The following is a 19,422-nucleotide window of genomic DNA, read 5'->3' as shown; positions in this document are numbered from 1 at the left end:
GTTTTGTTAATTAAATTTTTTTTTATCAATTTGCGATTACTTTTTTTTTACAACGTCTTATTCTCATACATTCATTTGTTAATTAATTTGTTCATAAATAGAATTTAGGCTACATAAATGCAAACAATTATATATATATATATATATGTATATATATATATTTAACGCATAGGGTGTAGATTTTGAGATTTAAGAGTTTAAACATAAAGTTTACAAAATAGAAAGAATGCACAACCAAGAATTAAGATTTAAATTTACCAAATAAAAATAATGATCTTTAATATAACATTTAGGGTATATAGTTTAAAGTATCTCTATATAATTAGAAGAGGAGTACGTTTGGGTAAATGTCCGAAATCCTCTTTCTATTTACTCAAATTGCCACTCAATTCGAGCAAATCTAAAATGATTCTGAAAATTCGCAAGGGCACAATCGTCTGCCCACACATAAAAAACATTATCCGACCCGCTTGAACGAGGATCCGCGTCCTTTTCTTTTAACCCGACTTTGTATTCATTTTCTTTGGGCCGCAATTAAAATCCCTCCAAAAAAGCCTGCAAACGAAAACAAAAAGAACCCATTACGAAAACATATTTTACAACATGTTTCTATATTTTACAAACTGAAGATCTTCATCAGTTTCAAACCACAACAATCACGGCTTTATCATCGCTAATATAAGATATTCGCTCAATCAATCATTCAAAAATTATAGCATCCTAATCTCGAAAAATCCCTAAATGTTAGTATTGCATAATCTAAACTTCCCTTATATCAAACCTAACAATCGAATAAACCTTGATCTTAAACGTATCTAAGATTTTGTGCTTTTTACATGCAATCTACCCATTCACCTATAAATATCCTCAACAAACGCATAAACTAAATTATCTCACACTAAGCATTTCTCGAAAACAAAGTTTCAAACACAAACCTCACAATGGCTGCTTCCTACGCTTACCTCCAAAACATCAAACCTTTCAAGACTTCGTGGAAGGTCCAGGTTAGGGTCCTGCATACATGGAAAACATACACCACACAATTTGGTGAAACCTTTGACATGGTACTCGCTGATGTCCAAGTAAGTATAAAGATCACATAATTTCCTAATATGTACACATATAATAACCATATACATATTCATAATTTATTTGCGGGTCATTTACAGGGAACAAAAATCCATGCTTCGTGCAAAAAAGACTTCATCAACCGGTTCGAGAACAGGTTGACTGCTGGACAATGGAGATCCATTGAAAATTTCGGTTTAAGCTTAGCCGGTGACCAATTCAAACCAACCAGTCATCGATACAAGATGACTTTCATGGCTCAAATTGTAGTGGATAGGATCGACTCTATATCTGATGACCTGTTCCTATCTCTCAGCCGATTTGACTCGGTCTTATCTGAAAACCTGAATCCAAACTTCCTAATAGGTAAAAATCAATATAGCTCCTAACTCTCTTCATTTATTCAATGGTAATTACTAAATTTTGATCCTCTTTAACCAGATATTGTTGGTCAAGTGGTTAATGTTGGTGAGATGCAAACAATAGATGTCAATAACAAGCCCACACACAAGATTGACTTTGAACTAAGGGATGAGAGGTACTTACCATGCTTATTCAGACTCTTAAACCTAAAAACTTATAGTTGATCGATTTTTACATTTAAACTAATAGTAGTTTGCTTCAAATTACAGTGATGTGAGGATAACATGTACTTTGTGGGCATCATTTGCTGATCAAATCTATGCTGCTTGCCAAGAAGTTGATGTGCATAGGGTGATTTGTCTTCTTAGATTTGTGAAGATCAGACTCTATAATGGTAAGTATTTGCTGGTTTATGAAATTGTCGGATATAATATATTCCAAGATTAAATTTTGCTTTTGTTAACCACGCCTTCATAGATGTGAGGACTATCTCAAATGCGTTCTATACGTCTCAACTTATTATTAATCCAGACTACGTTGAGGTTATAGAGTTCATGGGAAAGTAAGTATTTATGAAGCGTTTTATTTTTTAGGTTTGTCACGAAGGCATAGAATAGAATCCTATTTGATTATTGAAATTCTTAATGTAGGTTGCCAAATGATGGACTTGCTCTCACTATCCTTGAGGGCAATCCAAATCGTGAACTACAGTTCATAAAATTCGGCAGATGGTCCAGAAAATATGTGGTTCATATAAGAGACGACGTAAAGGTTTCAATGTTAAATCATTATCTTTTGGCGGATCCACAAAAATGAATTCAAAGGGTGACAAACCAAGACCAGAAGGTGATATTATGTTATAAGCTAATCGATATATGTTCAGACTAAAAAAACAGTAATATATGTTTTTTAAAAATGATGTTATAAGCTAATCAATAATTTCAAATGCTTGCTGTAGGTAGTGAATATTTAGATCATGGAGATCCAACATACAAGTGTTGTTACTGTGGTGCTATGATGTGGTATGATGAGAGAGTAAACAAACGAAGAAGATCAAGAAAACCTAAATTCTCTCTTTGTTGTTTACAAGGAACAGTCAAATTACCGTTTCTAAGAGAGGCACCAGAGCTCATTAGAGAATTGCTTAGTAAGGATGATGCTCTAAGTAGGCATTTTAGAGAAAATATAAGAGCATATAATATGCTCTTTGCATTTACTTCTCTCGGTGGTCAAGTTAATCGGACAGCTGAGAAAGGTCAAGGTCCTAAGCAATTCCAACTACATGGCCAGAATTTACACAAGATTGGAAGTATGAAACCAGAAGATGGAGATTATGCAAAGTTTTCACAGCTGTATATAGTAGATACAGAGAATGAGGTTGAAAACAGATCATCTGTTATGAGGTACACCAATTCCTCACTCCATTTAGCCATTAATCCATTTACTTTCAGTATTATTGTACTATCAAATTAAAAACTATCATATCATAATCTAATTTATTTTTCATAATAAAATGTATAGCAAAGGAAAACAAAGAGGAAGATTCACAGGGAAAAAAAGGTATAAGAAAGGAACTCATTGCCAGACTAATTAAAATGTTGGATGATGTAAACCCTTATATCCATGCATTTAGACAAGCGAAAGATAAGCTTGATGCTAATGAAGAAGAGAAATTCCATATGCGCATACTTAGTGATCGTGTGGGGAAGGATGGTAGAACATATTCTATGCCAACCGCATCTGAAGTTGCTGCATTGATTCCAGGGGATTTTCGTCCAGAAATGCTTGGACGTGATATTGTAGTGCAAGAGAAAAGTAGTGGAAGGCTACAAAGAATAAGTGAAGTACATGTTTCTTACTTGGCACCACAATATCCTCTAATTTTTCCCTATGGTGAAGATGGTTTCAGAATTGGAATAGAGAAGGGCTTTGGAGGTAACAATACAAATACAGAAAATAAGTCTATTAGTCTTAGATAGTGGTTTGCTTACAGGATCCAAGAAAGAGAGAATGAATCCCAAACACTATTAAGGTCTAAGCGTCTATTCCAACAGTTTTTGGTAGATGCATACACCAGTCTGGAATCAAACAGGTTGAAGTATATTAAATTTAACCAGTCTAATCTAAGATGTGATAATTACTCATCTCTTGAAGCAGCGGCCGAAGGTGGAAACAATAACATGGAAGAGCAGGGGAAGCAAGTTCGAATCCCCGCATCTTTTACTGGTGGACCTCGCTATATGTTGCAGAGTTATTATGATGCCATGACTACATGTAAACAGTATGGGTTTCCTGACTTATTCATTACTTTTACATGTAATCCCAAGTGGCCAGAAATAACAAGACCCTTGAAGAAGAGAAAATTGAATTCAGATGATAGACCAGACATTATGTGCCGGATGTTCAAGATAAAACTTGAGTCTCTTATTAGAGATTTAACAGAAAAAACATATTCTAGGCAAGACTACAGCGGGTAAGTATTTTGTTGAGCTTCCTAAATTAAATTCTTATGATCTATTTTACTAACAATCAGTTTGCTACTAATGCAGCAATGTACACCATTGAATTTCAGAAACGAGGACTACCCCATGCTCATATCCTTCTATTCATGGATCAAAGTTGTAAATTACCAACAGGCAATGATATTAACAAGTTCATATCTGCTGAGATCCCAGATAAGCTTCAAGATCCTGAACTATACGATGTTGTAAAGGATTGCATGATCCACGGACCGTGTGGTGCGGCTAAACCAAATTCACCATGTATGGTTGATGGAAAGTGTTCTAAATTTTACCCTAAGGTCCATGTTGAAGATACAAGTGTTGGCAAAGATGGATATCCAGTTTATAGGAGAAGAGTATCTACGGCTTATGTAGAGAAGAATTATATAAAGTGCGATAACAGATATGTTGTTCCTTATAATCGCCTCCTATCATTGCGCTATCGGGCTCACATCAATGTGGAGTGGTGCAACCAATCTGGTTCCATCAAGTACTTATTTAAGTACATTAACAAGGGACAAGATCGTGTAGCATTTGTGATAGAACCTAAAAAAAAAAACTACTTCAGATGCTAATGGTCTCGGTAATGGTTCTAACATCACAAAGGAAGCAGGGACGGGTGATACTTCATCTTCTATAAATCTCGAAGAAAATAAGAAAGATGAAGTAAAAACCTGGTTTGATTGCAGGTATTTGTTTTACCAGTTATTTTTAAAATGATAAAATCTACATTGATATTGAGCGTTTGTGTAGAAAAATTGATAATCGCCTTTTCTTATTTTTTGAAGATATGTTTCAGCTTCAGAAGCAGATTGGAGGCTTTTCAAATTTCCAATACAGTATAGAAGCATACCAGTGATGAAACTTCCATTCCATCCTCCAGGAAAGCAACCAGTATATTACAAAAGAAAAGAGAACATTGAAGATGTTTTGGAAAGAAGAGCTAATGTAGATTCTATGTTCATGGCCTACCTCAAACTGAATCAGGTTAACGAGTTTGCTAGACAGTTCACTTATGCTGAAATACCAAAATATTTTACTTGGGATGGAAAATTAAAGCAATGGAAGCTTAGGGAGAGAGGTTTCTCTATAGGAAGAATCAATTATGTACCACAGAAGATGGAAGCTGAATATTACATGAGAATACTCCTTGGTATAGTGACTGGTCCTAAAAGTGATGAAGATATTAGAACATACAGAGGTGTTGTCTATGATACATACAAAAAAGCATGTTGGGCACGTGGTATTTTGGAAGACGACCAGGCTTATATAGACAGTATTCTAGAAGCAAGTGCATGGTTTTTTGGACCGCAGCTGCGTAATTTATTCACAATGATGCTTTTAGATGGTTGTTTATCAAGACCTGAGCATGTGTGGGAAACAACTTGGCAAGTATTATCAGAAGACATCGAGAACAAGAAAAGAGAACAATACAATAATCCAGGTTTGTGAATCTGTTTTTTTTTTTTTTAATAAGAGTTTTCAAGTTATTATAGGTCTGTCTAGGAAGTTTCTGATTGTGCCAACTATTATTTACCTGACATGTAATATCATCTGCAGCATTGAATTTAACAGAGGATGAGAAGAAGAATTATACTCTCCATGAGATAGAAGAGTTGATGTTAAGCAGTGGTGGAACTCTACAAGCATTCGATGATATGCCTAAGCCAACTGATATGGGTGTTGATCATTCCAATCGTCTCATTACAGAAGAAAAGAACTACAATCGTGATTATTTGAAAGAGAAACATGATGAATGGATAAGTAAGATGACATCAGAACAACGAGCAATATATGAAGAGATTATGTGTGCTGTTTTGAAAGACAATGGTGGAGTGTTTTTTGTATACGGCTTTGGAGGGACTGGAAAGACTTTTATGTGGAAAACTTTGTCTGCTGCTGTTAGATATAGGGGATTGATAGCAATAAATGTCGCATCAAGCGGTATTGCGTCTTTGTTGTTGGAGGGTGGAAGGACTGCACATTCAAGGTTTTGTATCCCAATAAACCCTGATGATTTTTCAATGTGTAATATCAATCCTACTTCAGATCTTGCTAACATGTTGAAAGAAACATCTTTGATCATATGGGATGAAGCACCAATAATGAGCAGATATTGTTTTGAGAATTTGGATAGAAGCTTGTCAGATATTATGAGAAATGGTGATAATAAGCCCTTTGGTGGAAAGGTTGTTGTGTTTGGAGGTGATTTCAGACAAGTTCTCCCAGTTATCAACGGTGCTGGTAGGGCTCAAATTGTTCTAGCGTCTTTAAATTCATCATATCTGTGGGAACATTGTAAGGTTCTAACTTTGACAAAGAACATGCGGCTTATGTCAAATGGGGTGTCTAAGAGTGAAGCAGAAAGTATCAAGGAGTTTTCTGATTGGATATTAGCTGTTGGGTATGGGAAAATTGCTGAGCCTAACGATGGGGAAGCCCTAATTGATATTCCAGATGAATTCCTAATCACGAATGTTGGTGATCCGATTGACGAATTCCTAATCACGAATTCCTAATCCATCCTTTGTTAAGATTTATAACCGTTTTCAAATTATATTCTTCAATACTGAGATTTAGCAAATCGATTGCTAATATGTTAAGATTTATAATGAAAAGGGGAACTTTTTTTAAACAAAATCAATCTGATAAGAGGAACGAAGAAGAGGCTGAGAAATGAATTACAGTGCGTTGAACAGGTGGCGTCGTTCCCAATTCTCAGAGTTTCAATTGTAATAATCATATATTTTTCTTACAAATATTTTCCAATACCGCAATATGGTAATAATCAAAAGGCCTGGCCCATTACAAATATACTTATGCAATTCAAAGGAAATCCATTACATAAATGGGTCGTTTGAAATATATATATAGATAGGAACTATACATTTCAAATTAAATATTACACTTATAGAGATATGTCAAGTAATGAAATTGTGAAGAAACTATTATTTCTAATTATTAGTATAAAACTAAGATAAACAACCAACTTTTTAATATAGTGAGGTTGAACCAAACTATTACACTAAAAGATTAAAAAATTACACACAAACTGTTTTAAAAATAAATCAAACCTGTAAAAAAACTATACTCTTAAAACAATCAAACTACTACACCTACAAATTAGTCTAATATATTAATAAAAAATAACACATTTAGTTGGCTACAAACAAAAAATTGTTTCCAATGTACCACGGATTAAAACATATATTACATTAATCCGCTAATATATTATACTCGACATTCACAAACAATACATATATAATAGTTTTTATACATATAAGTTTAACCGTTAGTTGTCTAATTTTTTAAATATAATTAAACTTTGTCCCGTGGTGTACCGCGGGTTCAAACCTAGTTGAGTTAAAAAATTTAAACTCAAAACTCTAAATATTACTTACTATAATAAAAAGGAGACTATCCACATCAACCAATTCTAAAACACCTTAGGAGATGCCACGTCAGCTTCTTTCTTTCCCTCTTAGTCGAGTTGATACCAAATAAATAGCCCATTTATAAAATTAAAATCCATGGAGCCCATAAACCAAAAACATTCCAAAAAGAAAATCTATCGCCATCTCTTCACTTCTCATCCACCCACCTTCATCGACTCTTCCACAAATTTAAAAAAAAAAACCTCCAACAAAAGAAAAAGAGATTCCCAGGAAGTCTAACCGTTTCAATTTCCTACTTATCACTTTTATAAGTTCTTAACTAATCGTAGGATCTCATAAGTCCTAAGCAAAACTCTTTAAATTTCCTAAACATAATCAGTTCTAACTTTCAATATAAATCGAATCCCGCAGAAAGAAAACACTGTTAAATTTGGGCTTATCATGGGCTTCTAACTAAAAACCAATTGGCAATTAGTAGATTGACCCTAACCCTTTATATATTAATGATAGTTTTTTCAAACTTCAGATGTGGGACTTGGATTGTATCCAACAATCTCCCCTTCAATCCAAGGACCACGCCTCCTCGAGATGACAACTCCATCTCGAACCGATCCCACTTGGACCGATAATAAACCCCTTCTTGGGCCCCCATTACTCGGGTTGACAAGAGGCATGTCCTTATCCACTTTTCTAAATCCACCAGGATTTTTAACCTTTGGGCTCTGATACCATGTTAAATTTGGGCTTATCATGGGCTTCTAACTAAAAACCAATTGGCAATTAGTAGATTGACCCTAACCCTTTATATATTAATGATAGTTCTTTCAAACTTCAGATGTGGGACTTGGATTGTATCCAACAATCTCCCCTTCAATCCAAGGACCACGCCTCCTCGAGATGACAACTCCATCTCGAACCGATCCCACTTGGACCGATAATAAACCCCTTCTTGGGCCCCCATTACTCGGGTTAACAAGAGGCATGTCCTTATCCACTTTTCTAAATCCACCAGGATTTTTTAACCTTGGGCTCTGATACCATGTTAAATTTGGGCTTATCATGGGCTTCTAACTAAAAACCAATTGGCAATTAGTAGATTGACCCTAACCCTTTATATATTAATGATAGTTCTTTCAAACTTCAGATGTGGGACTTGGATTGTATCCAACAAACACCATCGAGACACAAAATCAGGCTTTGCTTTTCTCAGATAAAGTGTGATGATCTTAGGAAGATGATTAATAATAGGAACCGAACAAATTCGTTTCAGACCCGATTCTCAGTGTAAGTAAAGATAAGCGTGTTTATGTGCTTAACGAACATCGAAGTGGTATTACTACTATGCCTAGAATTATTTAGAATTATAATCTTACACTATATTATATTTATCTTTTTCAAACTTCTTGATTGTTATATTTATGATTTATGTTTTATCTTTTTCAGGGAGCTCTTCCAACATAGTTTTCCAATTAATTGAAGAGAGAATGAATCCAATGGCTTCACTCCCAATGTCAACAAAATTCAGAATACAAGGATGAATATGTGGTTGAGTTATATGTACAGTTGACCCAAATATTTAAATTGTGTTTCATATAACTTGCGAATTGGTGTTTTCATTGCTTTCTAAATCTGTCAAAGAGGAAGATGAACATGTTCATGTTGAAGATTGAGTATTCGATTAAACCTGCAAAGAATAAGAAAAATCACTGTGAGGCAAAGAATGAGAGGAAGAACAATCACATAAGATTGGAAGTAAAGCGACCATAGAAGAACAAGATGTAGAGAAGAGTCAACTACAAGAAAAAAGGAGGTCAACCAAGAAGACAAGTGAAACTGTCGTGACTTTAGTTAAGAAGTAACTGGGTTCATTGTTTAGTTAGGCTCAAATGAGTAAATGTGTTGTGTTAGTTAATGTCTAAAGTCTAAGCAAAGTTTTCATGATGTGGTGTAGTCTAAGCATGAGTAGTGTGGCTTGTGTAAGAGCATAGGATCTAGAAGTAAGTACTAGAGTATGGCTGCAAGTAGAAGATGTATGTGTATGGGTTGTAAGAGACATTCAAGTTAATACAGTGTAGTCTTAATGAGTAAAACGTTTTCTTCCTCTCTAACATAAAAAAACCTCTAAAAGAAAAAAGCTAAAAGTGGGAATGTCAACAGTTCAACAAACCTAGAAGATTAACAGTTTAACACTACTCTAAATAATTCTTATATCCCCTATATATTAATAGAAAAACACATTCTTGAAAAAAACTGATGTGTCGCCGCCAGAGAGTTCAAGACACATTTAGCTATTTAGCCTTAATTATTTAGATTTATTATTTACAACTATATACCATTGTGTTTTTGAAAAAAAAAACAAATATGTTATTTTAAAAAACTTTATCACATAACTTTATTAATTTTAATTAATTTTAAGCTTTAAATATCTCATATATATTAATAGAGAAACACATTCTTGAAAAAAGCTGATGTGTCGCCGCCAGAGAGCTCAAGACACATTTAGCTATTTAGCCTTATTTAGATTTATTATTTACAACTATATACCATTGTGTTTACAACTATAAACCGTTGCAGGATGGCTTAGCGGACGGGTTTGACCGGGATAACAATTTTATTTAAATATTTGGTTCATGTAATTTTAATTTTTTTGCGATTTTTATCTGATTTGATAATTCAAGATTTTGATAAAAATCTAACGATCACTAATTCGGTTCACATTCTATCCGATCCGCCATCATGTTAATTTAAAATTTATAGCGAAACGATTACTATTTTAAACTTTCATAAATTTGATGAATTCAAACCAATATAAATTTAAATGTTATGCTAATAAATATATTTACAAATATAATAACTCAAACAAATATTTCACTACGTGCAACAGCACGGATTATTACCTAGTTTGGATATAATCACACATGCCAATACTTAAAAAAAAAAAAGTTCAAATTGTTTACCAGATTGTGATGTAGCCTTTGGCGGACCCAGAAGATTATTTTACCGGGGTCATATCATAAATTATGCATAGACATATTAGACATATACAAGTGAATTTTAATAGAAATAAAAAAATTAATCAATATAATATAAAAAAAAAATTTTGAAAACAATAAACGGTGAAGCGTTCAAAAAAAATAATATAATCATCTAACTAAAACATAGCAACATTAGAATCTTTTTTTATTGGTGTCCTCTGGCCCCGTGGCTCAACGTACATCGACACATTAGATAATAGTCAATTGACCATCAACAATAACTCAATTCCGATATACCAAATTCAAATATCATATATTATTTCATATTAAATTCATGATCTTTTACCCGACTCGGATAGAGTACGCGAGTCTTGATGCGGACCAAAGATCAAACCTCGCGAAGGTTTAGGAGGCTTAAACCGGGGCTTAGGCCCATTAGGTTTAGAACCATTATTCTCACGGAACGAACGACAGGGTTGGTATCAGAGACGGTTGGCACATCTCGTGAGGATGAAGTGGCGATTTCCATTCCGGATACGGCAGTGGCTTCCGGGGATCGGGAAGATAGTATGCAGATTGTGCTGCCAGCGGAGAAGGCGGTGGTTAGGGCTGCTTAACAAGTTGCCCCGGCGATTCAATTGTGGAAACTTTGGAAAAGAAGAATGATGAATTGTTTAATGTGGAATTACCGGGGGGCTAATAAACCCAATTTTCAGAGATCCCTGCGTTATCTGTTGAAGAGATGGAAGTCGGATATGGTTGCGGTGTTTGAAACTCACGCGGGGGGAGATAGAACACAGAGGATATGTCAGAACTTGGGTTTTGAGAATGTGTTGACCAGGCCAATTTGAGCACCATGTTAACTCACTAAACGGACAGATCAAATGTGGTTAAGTCTCTGTTAGTTTTACCCGTTAGCAATTAAACACAGTCGTTTTTAACAAGACGAAAACCCCCAAAGCGTAACTCAAATATTTCTTTCTCAGAACCCTAAAAATTGAAAACCCCCAAATTCGATTCCTCTCTTCTTATTCTTCGATTCCTCTCTATTTCTTCTTAGTTCCTCTTCCATTCTACAATTCTTCTTCTAAATCATTAAGTGATGGTGAATAAAAAGAAGCCTTCTCAACGTCGTTCTAAACGAAAGAGGGTTGATCCCGAATTGGCTGCTCCTGAATTGGCTGCTCCTGAAGCGACTAATGGTGAAGGTAATGCTCTTGTAGCGTTCGGTGGTGATGCTGCTGGTGATAAAAACCGTGAGGACGTTAGTGAGGATGATTGTGAGGTTGTAGGCGACGATTATTGCGATGGTATTGCGTATGAAGATACTGGCGAAGCAGATAGAAATTGTGTTGGTTTAGAAGAAATTATTTGTGAAGACATGGCAAATCAGTTTGGAGAGGATGCGAGAGACGAGGAAGACTTGACTGATGCGGATAGTGGAGATGATATTTGGGATGAGGAGAAGATTCCAGATCGTCTATCAGATAGTGAAGACGAAGACAATGTTGATGGCGATAATCATGTCGAACCTGAAGATGCTGAAGAGATGCTGCATTTGGGGAAAACGTTTAGTTCTCCAAATATTTCAAGCTTGCTGTTTTGAGGTACTCTCTTAAAACTAGATACGACATTAAGCTATATAGATTGCAATCTTTGAAGCTTGGAGCAAAATGTACTTATGTTGACGAGAGTGGTAAGTGTCTATGGAGATGCTACTGTGCTTATGATAAGAAGAAACACAAGATGCAAATCAATCGATATGAGGGTAAGCATAGATGTGTGAGGTCTGGTTACAGTCATATGTTAAAGAGAGGAACAATAGCTTGGTTATTTTCAGAGAGGTTAAGAAAGAACCCAAAGATTACCGCACATGAGATGAAGGCAGAGATTAAGAGAGAGTACAACCTGGAAGTTAGTGAAGAACAATGCTCAAAGGCAAAATCAAAACTTAGGCGTGAAGCGAGTGCTAGTCATCAAGAACACTTTTCACAGATTTGGGATTATCAAGCTGAAATTCTCCGATCAAATGAAGGGTCAATCTTTGAGATTGAGACAATTCCAGGGCCAACAATAGGAAGCTTGCAACGGTTTTATCGTTTATTTTTGTGTTTTAAATCACAAAAAGATGCATGGAAGCAAACATGTAGACCAATATTAGGAATAGATGGTGCTTTCTTGAAATGGGATATAAAGGGACATCTATTAGCTGCAGTTGGAAGAGATGGAGACAATAGGATAGTACCAGTTGCTTGGGCAGTGGTTGAGATTGAGAATGATGACAATTGGGACTGGTTTATGAGGTTGCTCTCTAGGAGTTTGGGTCTTGAGGATGGAAGCAAAATTGCTATAATATCTGACAAGCAATCGGTAAGTATATTTCAGCTTGATGTGTTTTTTGTGTTCATATATTATGGAGAATTTTATCTAAGCTTATTTATTTTGCAGGGTCTTGTGAAAGCTATCCATAACATTCTCCCCCAAGCAGAACATCGTCAGTGTGCTAAGCATATTATGGAGAATTGGAAGAGGGATAGTCATGATATGGAACTACAACGCCTGTTTTGGAAGATTGCTCGCAGCTACACCATTGGAAAATTTAATGCGAATATGGCAGCATTGCAGAGCTATAATCCATGTGCTTTTGCTTCCCTATTAAAGACTAAGCCAGAGACATGGTCTAGAGCTCTTTTTAGAGTAGGTACATGTTGCAATGATAACTTGAACAACCTGAGTGAATCATTTAATAGAACCATACGCCAAGCTAGGAGGACGCTTTTACTAGAAATGCTTGAGGATATTAGGAGACAGTGTATGGTGAGAAATCAGAAGAGGCATATTATAGCTGGCAGATTAAAGACAAGATTCACGAAGAGGGCACATTCGGAGATAGAAAAAATGATAGAAGGGTCACATTTTTTCATAAGAAGCATGGCTAGGAACGATAGACACGAGGTAGAGTTACATGATGATACTTATAGTGTAAATATGAATGATCGAACATGTGGATGCATTAAGTGGCAGATGACTGCAATCCCATGCGTCCATGCTGCTTTTGTTATCATAGCAAAAAAATAGAAGGTTGAAGATTATGTTGTCGACTGGTACACTACAAAAATGTGGCAAAAAACTTATGAAGATGGTATTGCGCCTGTTCAAGGTCAGTCGGAGTGGCCTAGGATGAATAGATTAGGAGTTTTGCCACCACCATGGAGAAAAGGCCATCGTGGTAGACCTCCTAACCATGCTAGGAGGAAGGGAAGATTTGTAACTGCCTCTTCAAGCACCACCAGATTATCACGACAAGGTAGAGTCATGACATGTTCAAACTGCAAACAAGAAGGTCACAATAGGATATCTTGTACAAACCCGAGTGTTGCAGATCAACCTAAAAGGCCAAGAGTTCGACCAAGGAAGAACCAGGTTTGTTATATTTACAAAATTCTCGTTTTATTATTGTTAACACAACAAGTGGTCATAATCAGTAACATCTCTTATCTCTTATCGCTTGATCTAGGAACCAAGGAATGCCTTGTTTGGACAAGGACAAGCACAATCAGAAGGAGAATCACAACCACAAGCAACACAATGGGAACCTCAACAAGGATCACAACCCTCTCAAGGATCACATATGCCAGCACCACAACCGCAAACAACACAGTGGGAACCTCAACAAGGATCACAACCCTCTCAAGGACGACAAAGGAAAGCACGTAGGACGCCAACACCAATGCCGCCAACAACACAATGGGAACAACAAGCACCACAGAGGCAACAAGTATCAGGAGGATGGACATCATCGTTTCAATGCTCAAGTTAGGATGGAATGTTTTGGTGTTTTAGGACCAGCAACTTACTTATTTTGCGGTTTTTAGACAATGAGTTATGTCTCTTTTGTTATCAAACAATGAATGATGTCTCTTTTGTTGTTTACTAACTCTTTATTATGAATGAACCATAACTATGTCTTTTATTATGAATGAACCATCTCTAACTCTTTCAAAGGAAACAAACTGATTTCATTACCAAACATACAATTAAACAACACTAATAACCGAGAACAAACTTGGGTTGTTTTACATTACCAACCATAAGGTAAACAATGAAAATTGTTATTACACAAAGCCACAACAAACACATTTTCCACAACAGTTTAAGCTTGCATATGTCTCTTTTCCTTTGCATTGCATCTTCCTTCAACTCTTGCATAGCAATATTGAGCTCATTTATCTCAGCTTTGGCTTTAACAATCTTGTTACATTTTTAGAGACGAATCGAGAAGAAATAGAGAGAAATTTGGGGGTTTTCGTTTTGATTAAAACGACTCGTTTAACAGCTAACGGTGGTATTGACAGAAACTTAACCGCGTTTGATATGTCCGTTTAGTGACTTAACGTTGTGCCCAAATTGGCCGAGTCAACAAAAGTTTGAGATTTAAAAGGTAAGTCAACAAAAAGTTCGACATATATTTCACCATATACAAAGTTCGAGCTTTAATTCAACAAAAATGATAAGTTGAGGATTTTTATGGTTTTTCCCGTAATTAATTTGTGTATCTTTTATTTTTTAATGTTGATATTTTGTATCAAGTTTTTATTTTATATATATATATATATAGAAATATTCAATTAAGTTTTTTGTAAACTACTATTTATTTTAAGTTCGGTTTTGATTACTTTTAATCAAAATAAAATTTTCTAATCACAAAATGCAAAATGCTAATTATGGTTCAATTTCATGTTAATAATTTTTTTCTTGCGATGGAAAATAAAGTTGCAATTTCATAGCAAAATTTACGAAAAATTAACTAGGAACTAAATTTTGCAAAGAATTTGCTATCGTTTTTGTTTTTTGCAATTTACGCTTATTTTGCGAGGGATTTAGTTCCTAGCAAATATTGCGAGGGATTTGCAACGTAGAGCAAAAAGTGATTTGCGAAGAATTGACTTTTTTCGCAAATCCTTTGCTTTAGTCGATTTGCGAGGGATTTGCTAGATTTAGTTCCTAGCAAATATTTTTTTTAGTAATATTAGCATTTTTAAATTCAAAAACTAAAATTTTTGAGTTTTTAAAGTGTTTGGAAAAATCAATGAAGTAAATCTGAATATTTTTCTTCTTCTTCTCCTCGCCGGAGTTTTGCACAGCAAATCAAAATATTCAGCACTTTCTTCTTCTTCACGGAGTTTTACTCACTCAATCTGAAAATTTTTCTCTTCTTCTTCTCGCCGGAGTTCTAATCGAAAACATAATTGAAAATAATTTTACGTATTTAATTCAGAGTTCTAAACACAATTTCATTTCACCGGAATTTTGTTAATTTGTTCTCTCAGTTTCCAGATTTTTCGGTGAAGGAAGACGATGAGCTTCACGCTTTGACTTCTTCTCTTTTTTGTTTCTTCGTTTCGTACACTGAATTAAATACTTAAAATTATTTTCAATTATGTTTTTCATTTTTAATTAACCAAACACTGCATCGTTTGGGTAATAACATCAAACTATAATTGTCTAGTTAGAGGGTATTTTTGTTATTTTTTTGGGGGGTGGCTATTCCGTGATTCAGATTTACTTCACTGATTTTTCCAAACACTTTAAAAACTCAAATATTTTTCTAATTAATTCATGAAAGAAAAATATTTTTTTGGTGTGATTCGTGAAAATTTCTTTTGAATAAATTGTGGGAGACTTTTGTCTCCTGGCCCCACTCTTACTAAAAAATAATAATAATAATTGAGTTACATACACTACAAGAAAACATATTTTTAGTGACGGCGAGATGCGTCACCAAATCGTCGCAATCAAGACATAACAACGTATTTGTGATGACTTTCGAATCGTTGCTACTAGCTCGTCACAAATTTTGATTCGTCACAAAGTCGATGCCACTTTTGTGACGTTAACAAAATGTTGCTACATCGACGCGAATATGGCGTTGCTAATTCGTTGTAATGTTTGCGACGAATTAGTGTCGAAAATATCGACGTAACGATAAGTCACAAAATTGTCACTAAATGCTCGTACTAGCAGCGTCACAAAACCGCCTCAAGTACAAAGACACTAATAAGTCGCTAATTTATCACCACCGAAAACATACTTTCTTTACCATTCGTCACAAATTCATCGCAATCTTGCAATGTATTTGTGACGCTGGGCTTAATTCGACGCAAACTTGTCTCTACTATAATGACACTAAATTATCACAAAATCATGATAGAATTAAAAAATATAGTCACAACAACGTCACAATGTTCGTCAAAAAGAGGTTGCAACATTAATTCAAATTTGCAAAAATACTAATAATATTTAATACAAATTTTTAATAATGTAATTATAGATTTAAGAATAACAACATTAAATAAAACAAACTTTTAATATATATTTGTTTTTAATATTACAAAAGATACTTATCACGCAAGTTAATAATATCACACCGGGAGATCCGCGTTTGCCGCTTCCGCCGCAGCACGATCAAACTCCGATTGGTTTTGAACCAGATCCGTTGGTTGTGTTACTTGTGTAGGCCGTCGTCGCTGCAACGCTGCTGCAAGGATAGGATTATCCGCAGCAATAATATCAAAGAGGCTAGTTAGCCCCGCTAGCTCTTCCTTTGTGGCCGCTAGATCTCTTTGATGGGTCTCTCGCATTGTGAGCATCTCAGATTGTGCCTCTAGCAACTGTGCCCTCAACTAAGTTGAGTCTTCTTCAGAAGAGCATGGAATGGATGATGATGCAAAAGGAACATCTCGAATAGACCCGACCCCATAGATACGGTTCTTCTTCTTCGGTGCAACCTAGTAAAATATCAAATCATTAAAAACATTGAAGCTTGATTGAACAAAATTGTAACTAAATAAATCAAAAGCTTTAACGATGACTGGCCACAACGAATACTGTCTACCAGACATACCAAATGGGCTAAATCCATCTGTGCAAAGACCAAGATATACATTACGAGTCTCTCTAGCAAAGCGTGGATATACCGTGTTAAAGTGTTTCCATGCCTTTCCATCAGAAGGATGAGTCATTTCTCCATCCGCACATGTATGTTCTGCATGCCATCTCATCGAACTAGCTGTCCTTTCAGATTGATACAACCGTTTCAACCTATCAGTTATAGGCAGGTACCACATTCGTTGGAATGGGACCTTACTCCGTCATGTACCTTGCGGCTTGTATCTTGGTTTTTGGCAAAATCGGCACTCCTGCAACTTATCATCATCTTTCCAAAATAACATGCAATTATCAATGCAAACATCTCATAGTATGACTCAGCTGAAACATTATCCTCGGGTAAATACTCTTTTATAAGCTCTGCCCATGAATCCATACAAATCTCTGATAAGTTATGATCTGTTTTAATGTTCATCATTCTAGATGCCAATGACAACTTAGACTGTCCTTCTCTACATCCATCATAGATTGGCTGATTTGCAGCTTCTAACATATCATAAAATTGTCTAGCATCTAAGTTGGGTTCCTCTACAGCGTTTTCAGTAAATGATGATGTGACCTCAGGAAATGCATCATTAACCATGTCATGAAACCTATTTTGATCTTGATGATGACCCACGCCCATATCATGATCATAATCATATTGATGCTCTTGCAGAATATTTGGATCATGATTATCTGCAGCTTGATAATTATTGTTACTACTAGATGCATGACCATGACCATGTCCCTCACCATGTTGAATCCACAAAAAATATTGCGGCATAAACCCTTTATTATACAGATGTGACCCTACAAATTCTGAACGAATATATCTCTTATTCATACACCTTCTACAAGGGCAATGGATCTTACCAGTAGCTCGAGCCATCGGCATATTAGTTGCATGGTACATGAAAATTTCCAGTCCGTTTAGAAACTCCTTTGTCACTTCTCCATTTGAATCTTTATGATTATACATCCATTCTCGTAGTTTGTATATATCACTTCCACGAGACATTGTGTTTTTTTAGAGGAAATTTTGGTTTAGAAACGATTTTTCACAGAGATATATGAGTTTGAGTTTGTTTCGATCTATATGGCTCTTAAACGAAGATGGATCTGAAAATAATTGTTCAACATTAGTGACGAATTAGCGACAAACCATTGTGACGACTTTGCCACGCCACGTACACTACAACCGTTGTGACGAACTAGGGACAAACGGTTGTGACGACTTTGTGACGCCACATACACTACAATAAAAACGTGTTTAACCACTTTTCTACTAAAATTGTTCATCGCAAGTAGTGTCTATCTAGCAACGACTGTATGCTTCGACACTAATTCGTCACAATACCGTGTCAATTATACCACTACTTAGTGACGACTTCGTACGTCACAATATAGCGACGTCTTTGTGTCGAATTGTTTTGTCGTCGCTAAGTCGACTCCAGTGTGTCACTAATTTGCAACAGCCTGGATCCGTCACTAAAATTTGTCACTAATAAACTGTTTTCTTGTAGTGATAATTGAAACTTGATCCTACGACATTGGAAATTTGTATGAAGAATCACTAAAAAACGATATATATATATATATTGTGGCCCGTGCTTTAATGAATAGTTTTTGTCATTCCTATTGTTTCTCATGTGTAAATTGAAAAATGAGAATTTTGTTAAATGTACCACATTTCTCACAAAACTTTCCGCCACATTTGAAAACCCTTTTCTGATATACCATAATTGTGATATAAAAAGACGAAAATAACCTCTTAATAATATGACAAATGTGAGTAAAAGGAATCTTGGATTATATTGTCTTTTTCTGACACATCATGCATATAAAACGACAATATATCTGACAACATTGACATTTAATATATATTTAATTTTTTGACAACAGAAATAAATATTAATTATTTGTACTATAAAGACAAATGAGACCCGTAATAGACAAGATTTGTGTGATTAAATCATGTCCATTAGCTGGAACTTTGTCTATTTGGTAAGCATGTTGAGTAGTAGACAAATTATAAAATAAACATTTCAATTTAAGAGAAGTTGTTGTGGACCAATAAATAATTTTGTTTACTCATAAGTTGTCTATAAAAAATTATTATACATTTGTAATATTTTTAATTAACAAAAAGATGAACGTTGAAAAATATTGTTATTGTAGACAATATATATA

At 35.1% G+C, this 19,422-nt stretch overlaps 4 protein-coding genes and 1 pseudogene across 4 annotated transcripts; all 5 read left to right on the top strand.

Annotated features, from left to right (window-relative positions):
- The first annotated feature begins 941 nt into the window (after positions 1 to 941).
- On the top strand, positions 942 to 2,247 carry LOC104749655 (replication protein A 70 kDa DNA-binding subunit C-like). Its single transcript, XM_087467461.1, has 6 exons — positions 942 to 1,082; positions 1,170 to 1,434; positions 1,510 to 1,606; positions 1,701 to 1,825; positions 1,909 to 1,993; positions 2,082 to 2,247. The coding sequence occupies exons 1-6, from the start codon at positions 942 to 944 to the stop codon at positions 2,245 to 2,247; spliced, it is 879 nt and encodes a 292-aa protein (XP_087323587.1).
- LOC147948537 (uncharacterized) lies at positions 2,244 to 3,908 on the top strand. The gene is made up of 5 exons (XM_087467457.1): positions 2,244 to 2,277; positions 2,390 to 2,834; positions 2,953 to 2,991; positions 3,065 to 3,366; positions 3,589 to 3,908. The coding sequence occupies exons 1-5, from the start codon at positions 2,244 to 2,246 to the stop codon at positions 3,906 to 3,908; spliced, it is 1,140 nt and encodes a 379-aa protein (XP_087323583.1).
- LOC147948536 (uncharacterized) lies at positions 3,139 to 4,507 on the top strand. The gene has a single exon (XM_087467453.1). It carries the CDS (start codon positions 3,941 to 3,943, stop codon positions 4,505 to 4,507), a length of 567 nt encoding a protein of 188 aa, XP_087323579.1. The 5' UTR covers positions 3,139 to 3,940.
- Positions 3,139 to 6,451, top strand: LOC147948535 (uncharacterized). Its single transcript, XM_087467447.1, has one exon. It carries the CDS (start codon positions 5,552 to 5,554, stop codon positions 6,449 to 6,451), a length of 900 nt encoding a protein of 299 aa, XP_087323573.1. The 5' UTR covers positions 3,139 to 5,551.
- A 4,953-nt stretch (positions 6,452 to 11,404) lies between these two features.
- Positions 11,405 to 14,122, top strand: LOC104749643 (uncharacterized; annotated as a pseudogene).
- The last annotated feature ends 5,300 nt before the right edge of the window (positions 14,123 to 19,422 follow it).

This window comes from Camelina sativa, chromosome 2, assembly GCF_030686135.1.
Source record: "Camelina sativa cultivar CO46 ecotype springtype chromosome 2, ASM3068613v1".
Classification (NCBI taxonomy): domain Eukaryota; kingdom Viridiplantae; phylum Streptophyta; class Magnoliopsida; order Brassicales; family Brassicaceae; genus Camelina; species Camelina sativa.
The sequence above is the reverse complement of the archived record's forward strand: the minus strand, read 5'-3'. Positions and strand labels throughout refer to the sequence as shown.

Coding starts and splice junctions, on each gene's coding strand:
- LOC104749655 (XM_087467461.1), top strand. CDS start 942: ATGGCTGCTTCCTACGCTTACCTCCAAAACATCAAACCTTTCAAGACT. Junction 1,435..1,509: donor GAATCCAAACTTCCTAATAG/GTAAAAATCAAT, acceptor CTCTTTAACCAG/ATATTGTTGGTCAAGTGGTT. Junction 1,994..2,081: donor GTTATAGAGTTCATGGGAAA/GTAAGTATTTAT, acceptor TTCTTAATGTAG/GTTGCCAAATGATGGACTTG.
- LOC147948537 (XM_087467457.1), top strand. CDS start 2,244: ATGAATTCAAAGGGTGACAAACCAAGACCAGAAG. Junction 2,835..2,952: donor AACAGATCATCTGTTATGAG/GTACACCAATTC, acceptor TAAAATGTATAG/CAAAGGAAAACAAAGAGGAA. Junction 3,367..3,588: donor AATAGAGAAGGGCTTTGGAG/GTAACAATACAA, acceptor CTCTTGAAGCAG/CGGCCGAAGGTGGAAACAAT.
- LOC147948536 (XM_087467453.1), top strand. CDS start 3,941: ATGATCTATTTTACTAACAATCAGTTTGCTACTAATGCAGCAATGTAC.
- LOC147948535 (XM_087467447.1), top strand. CDS start 5,552: ATGTTAAGCAGTGGTGGAACTCTACAAGCATTCGATGATATGCCTAAG.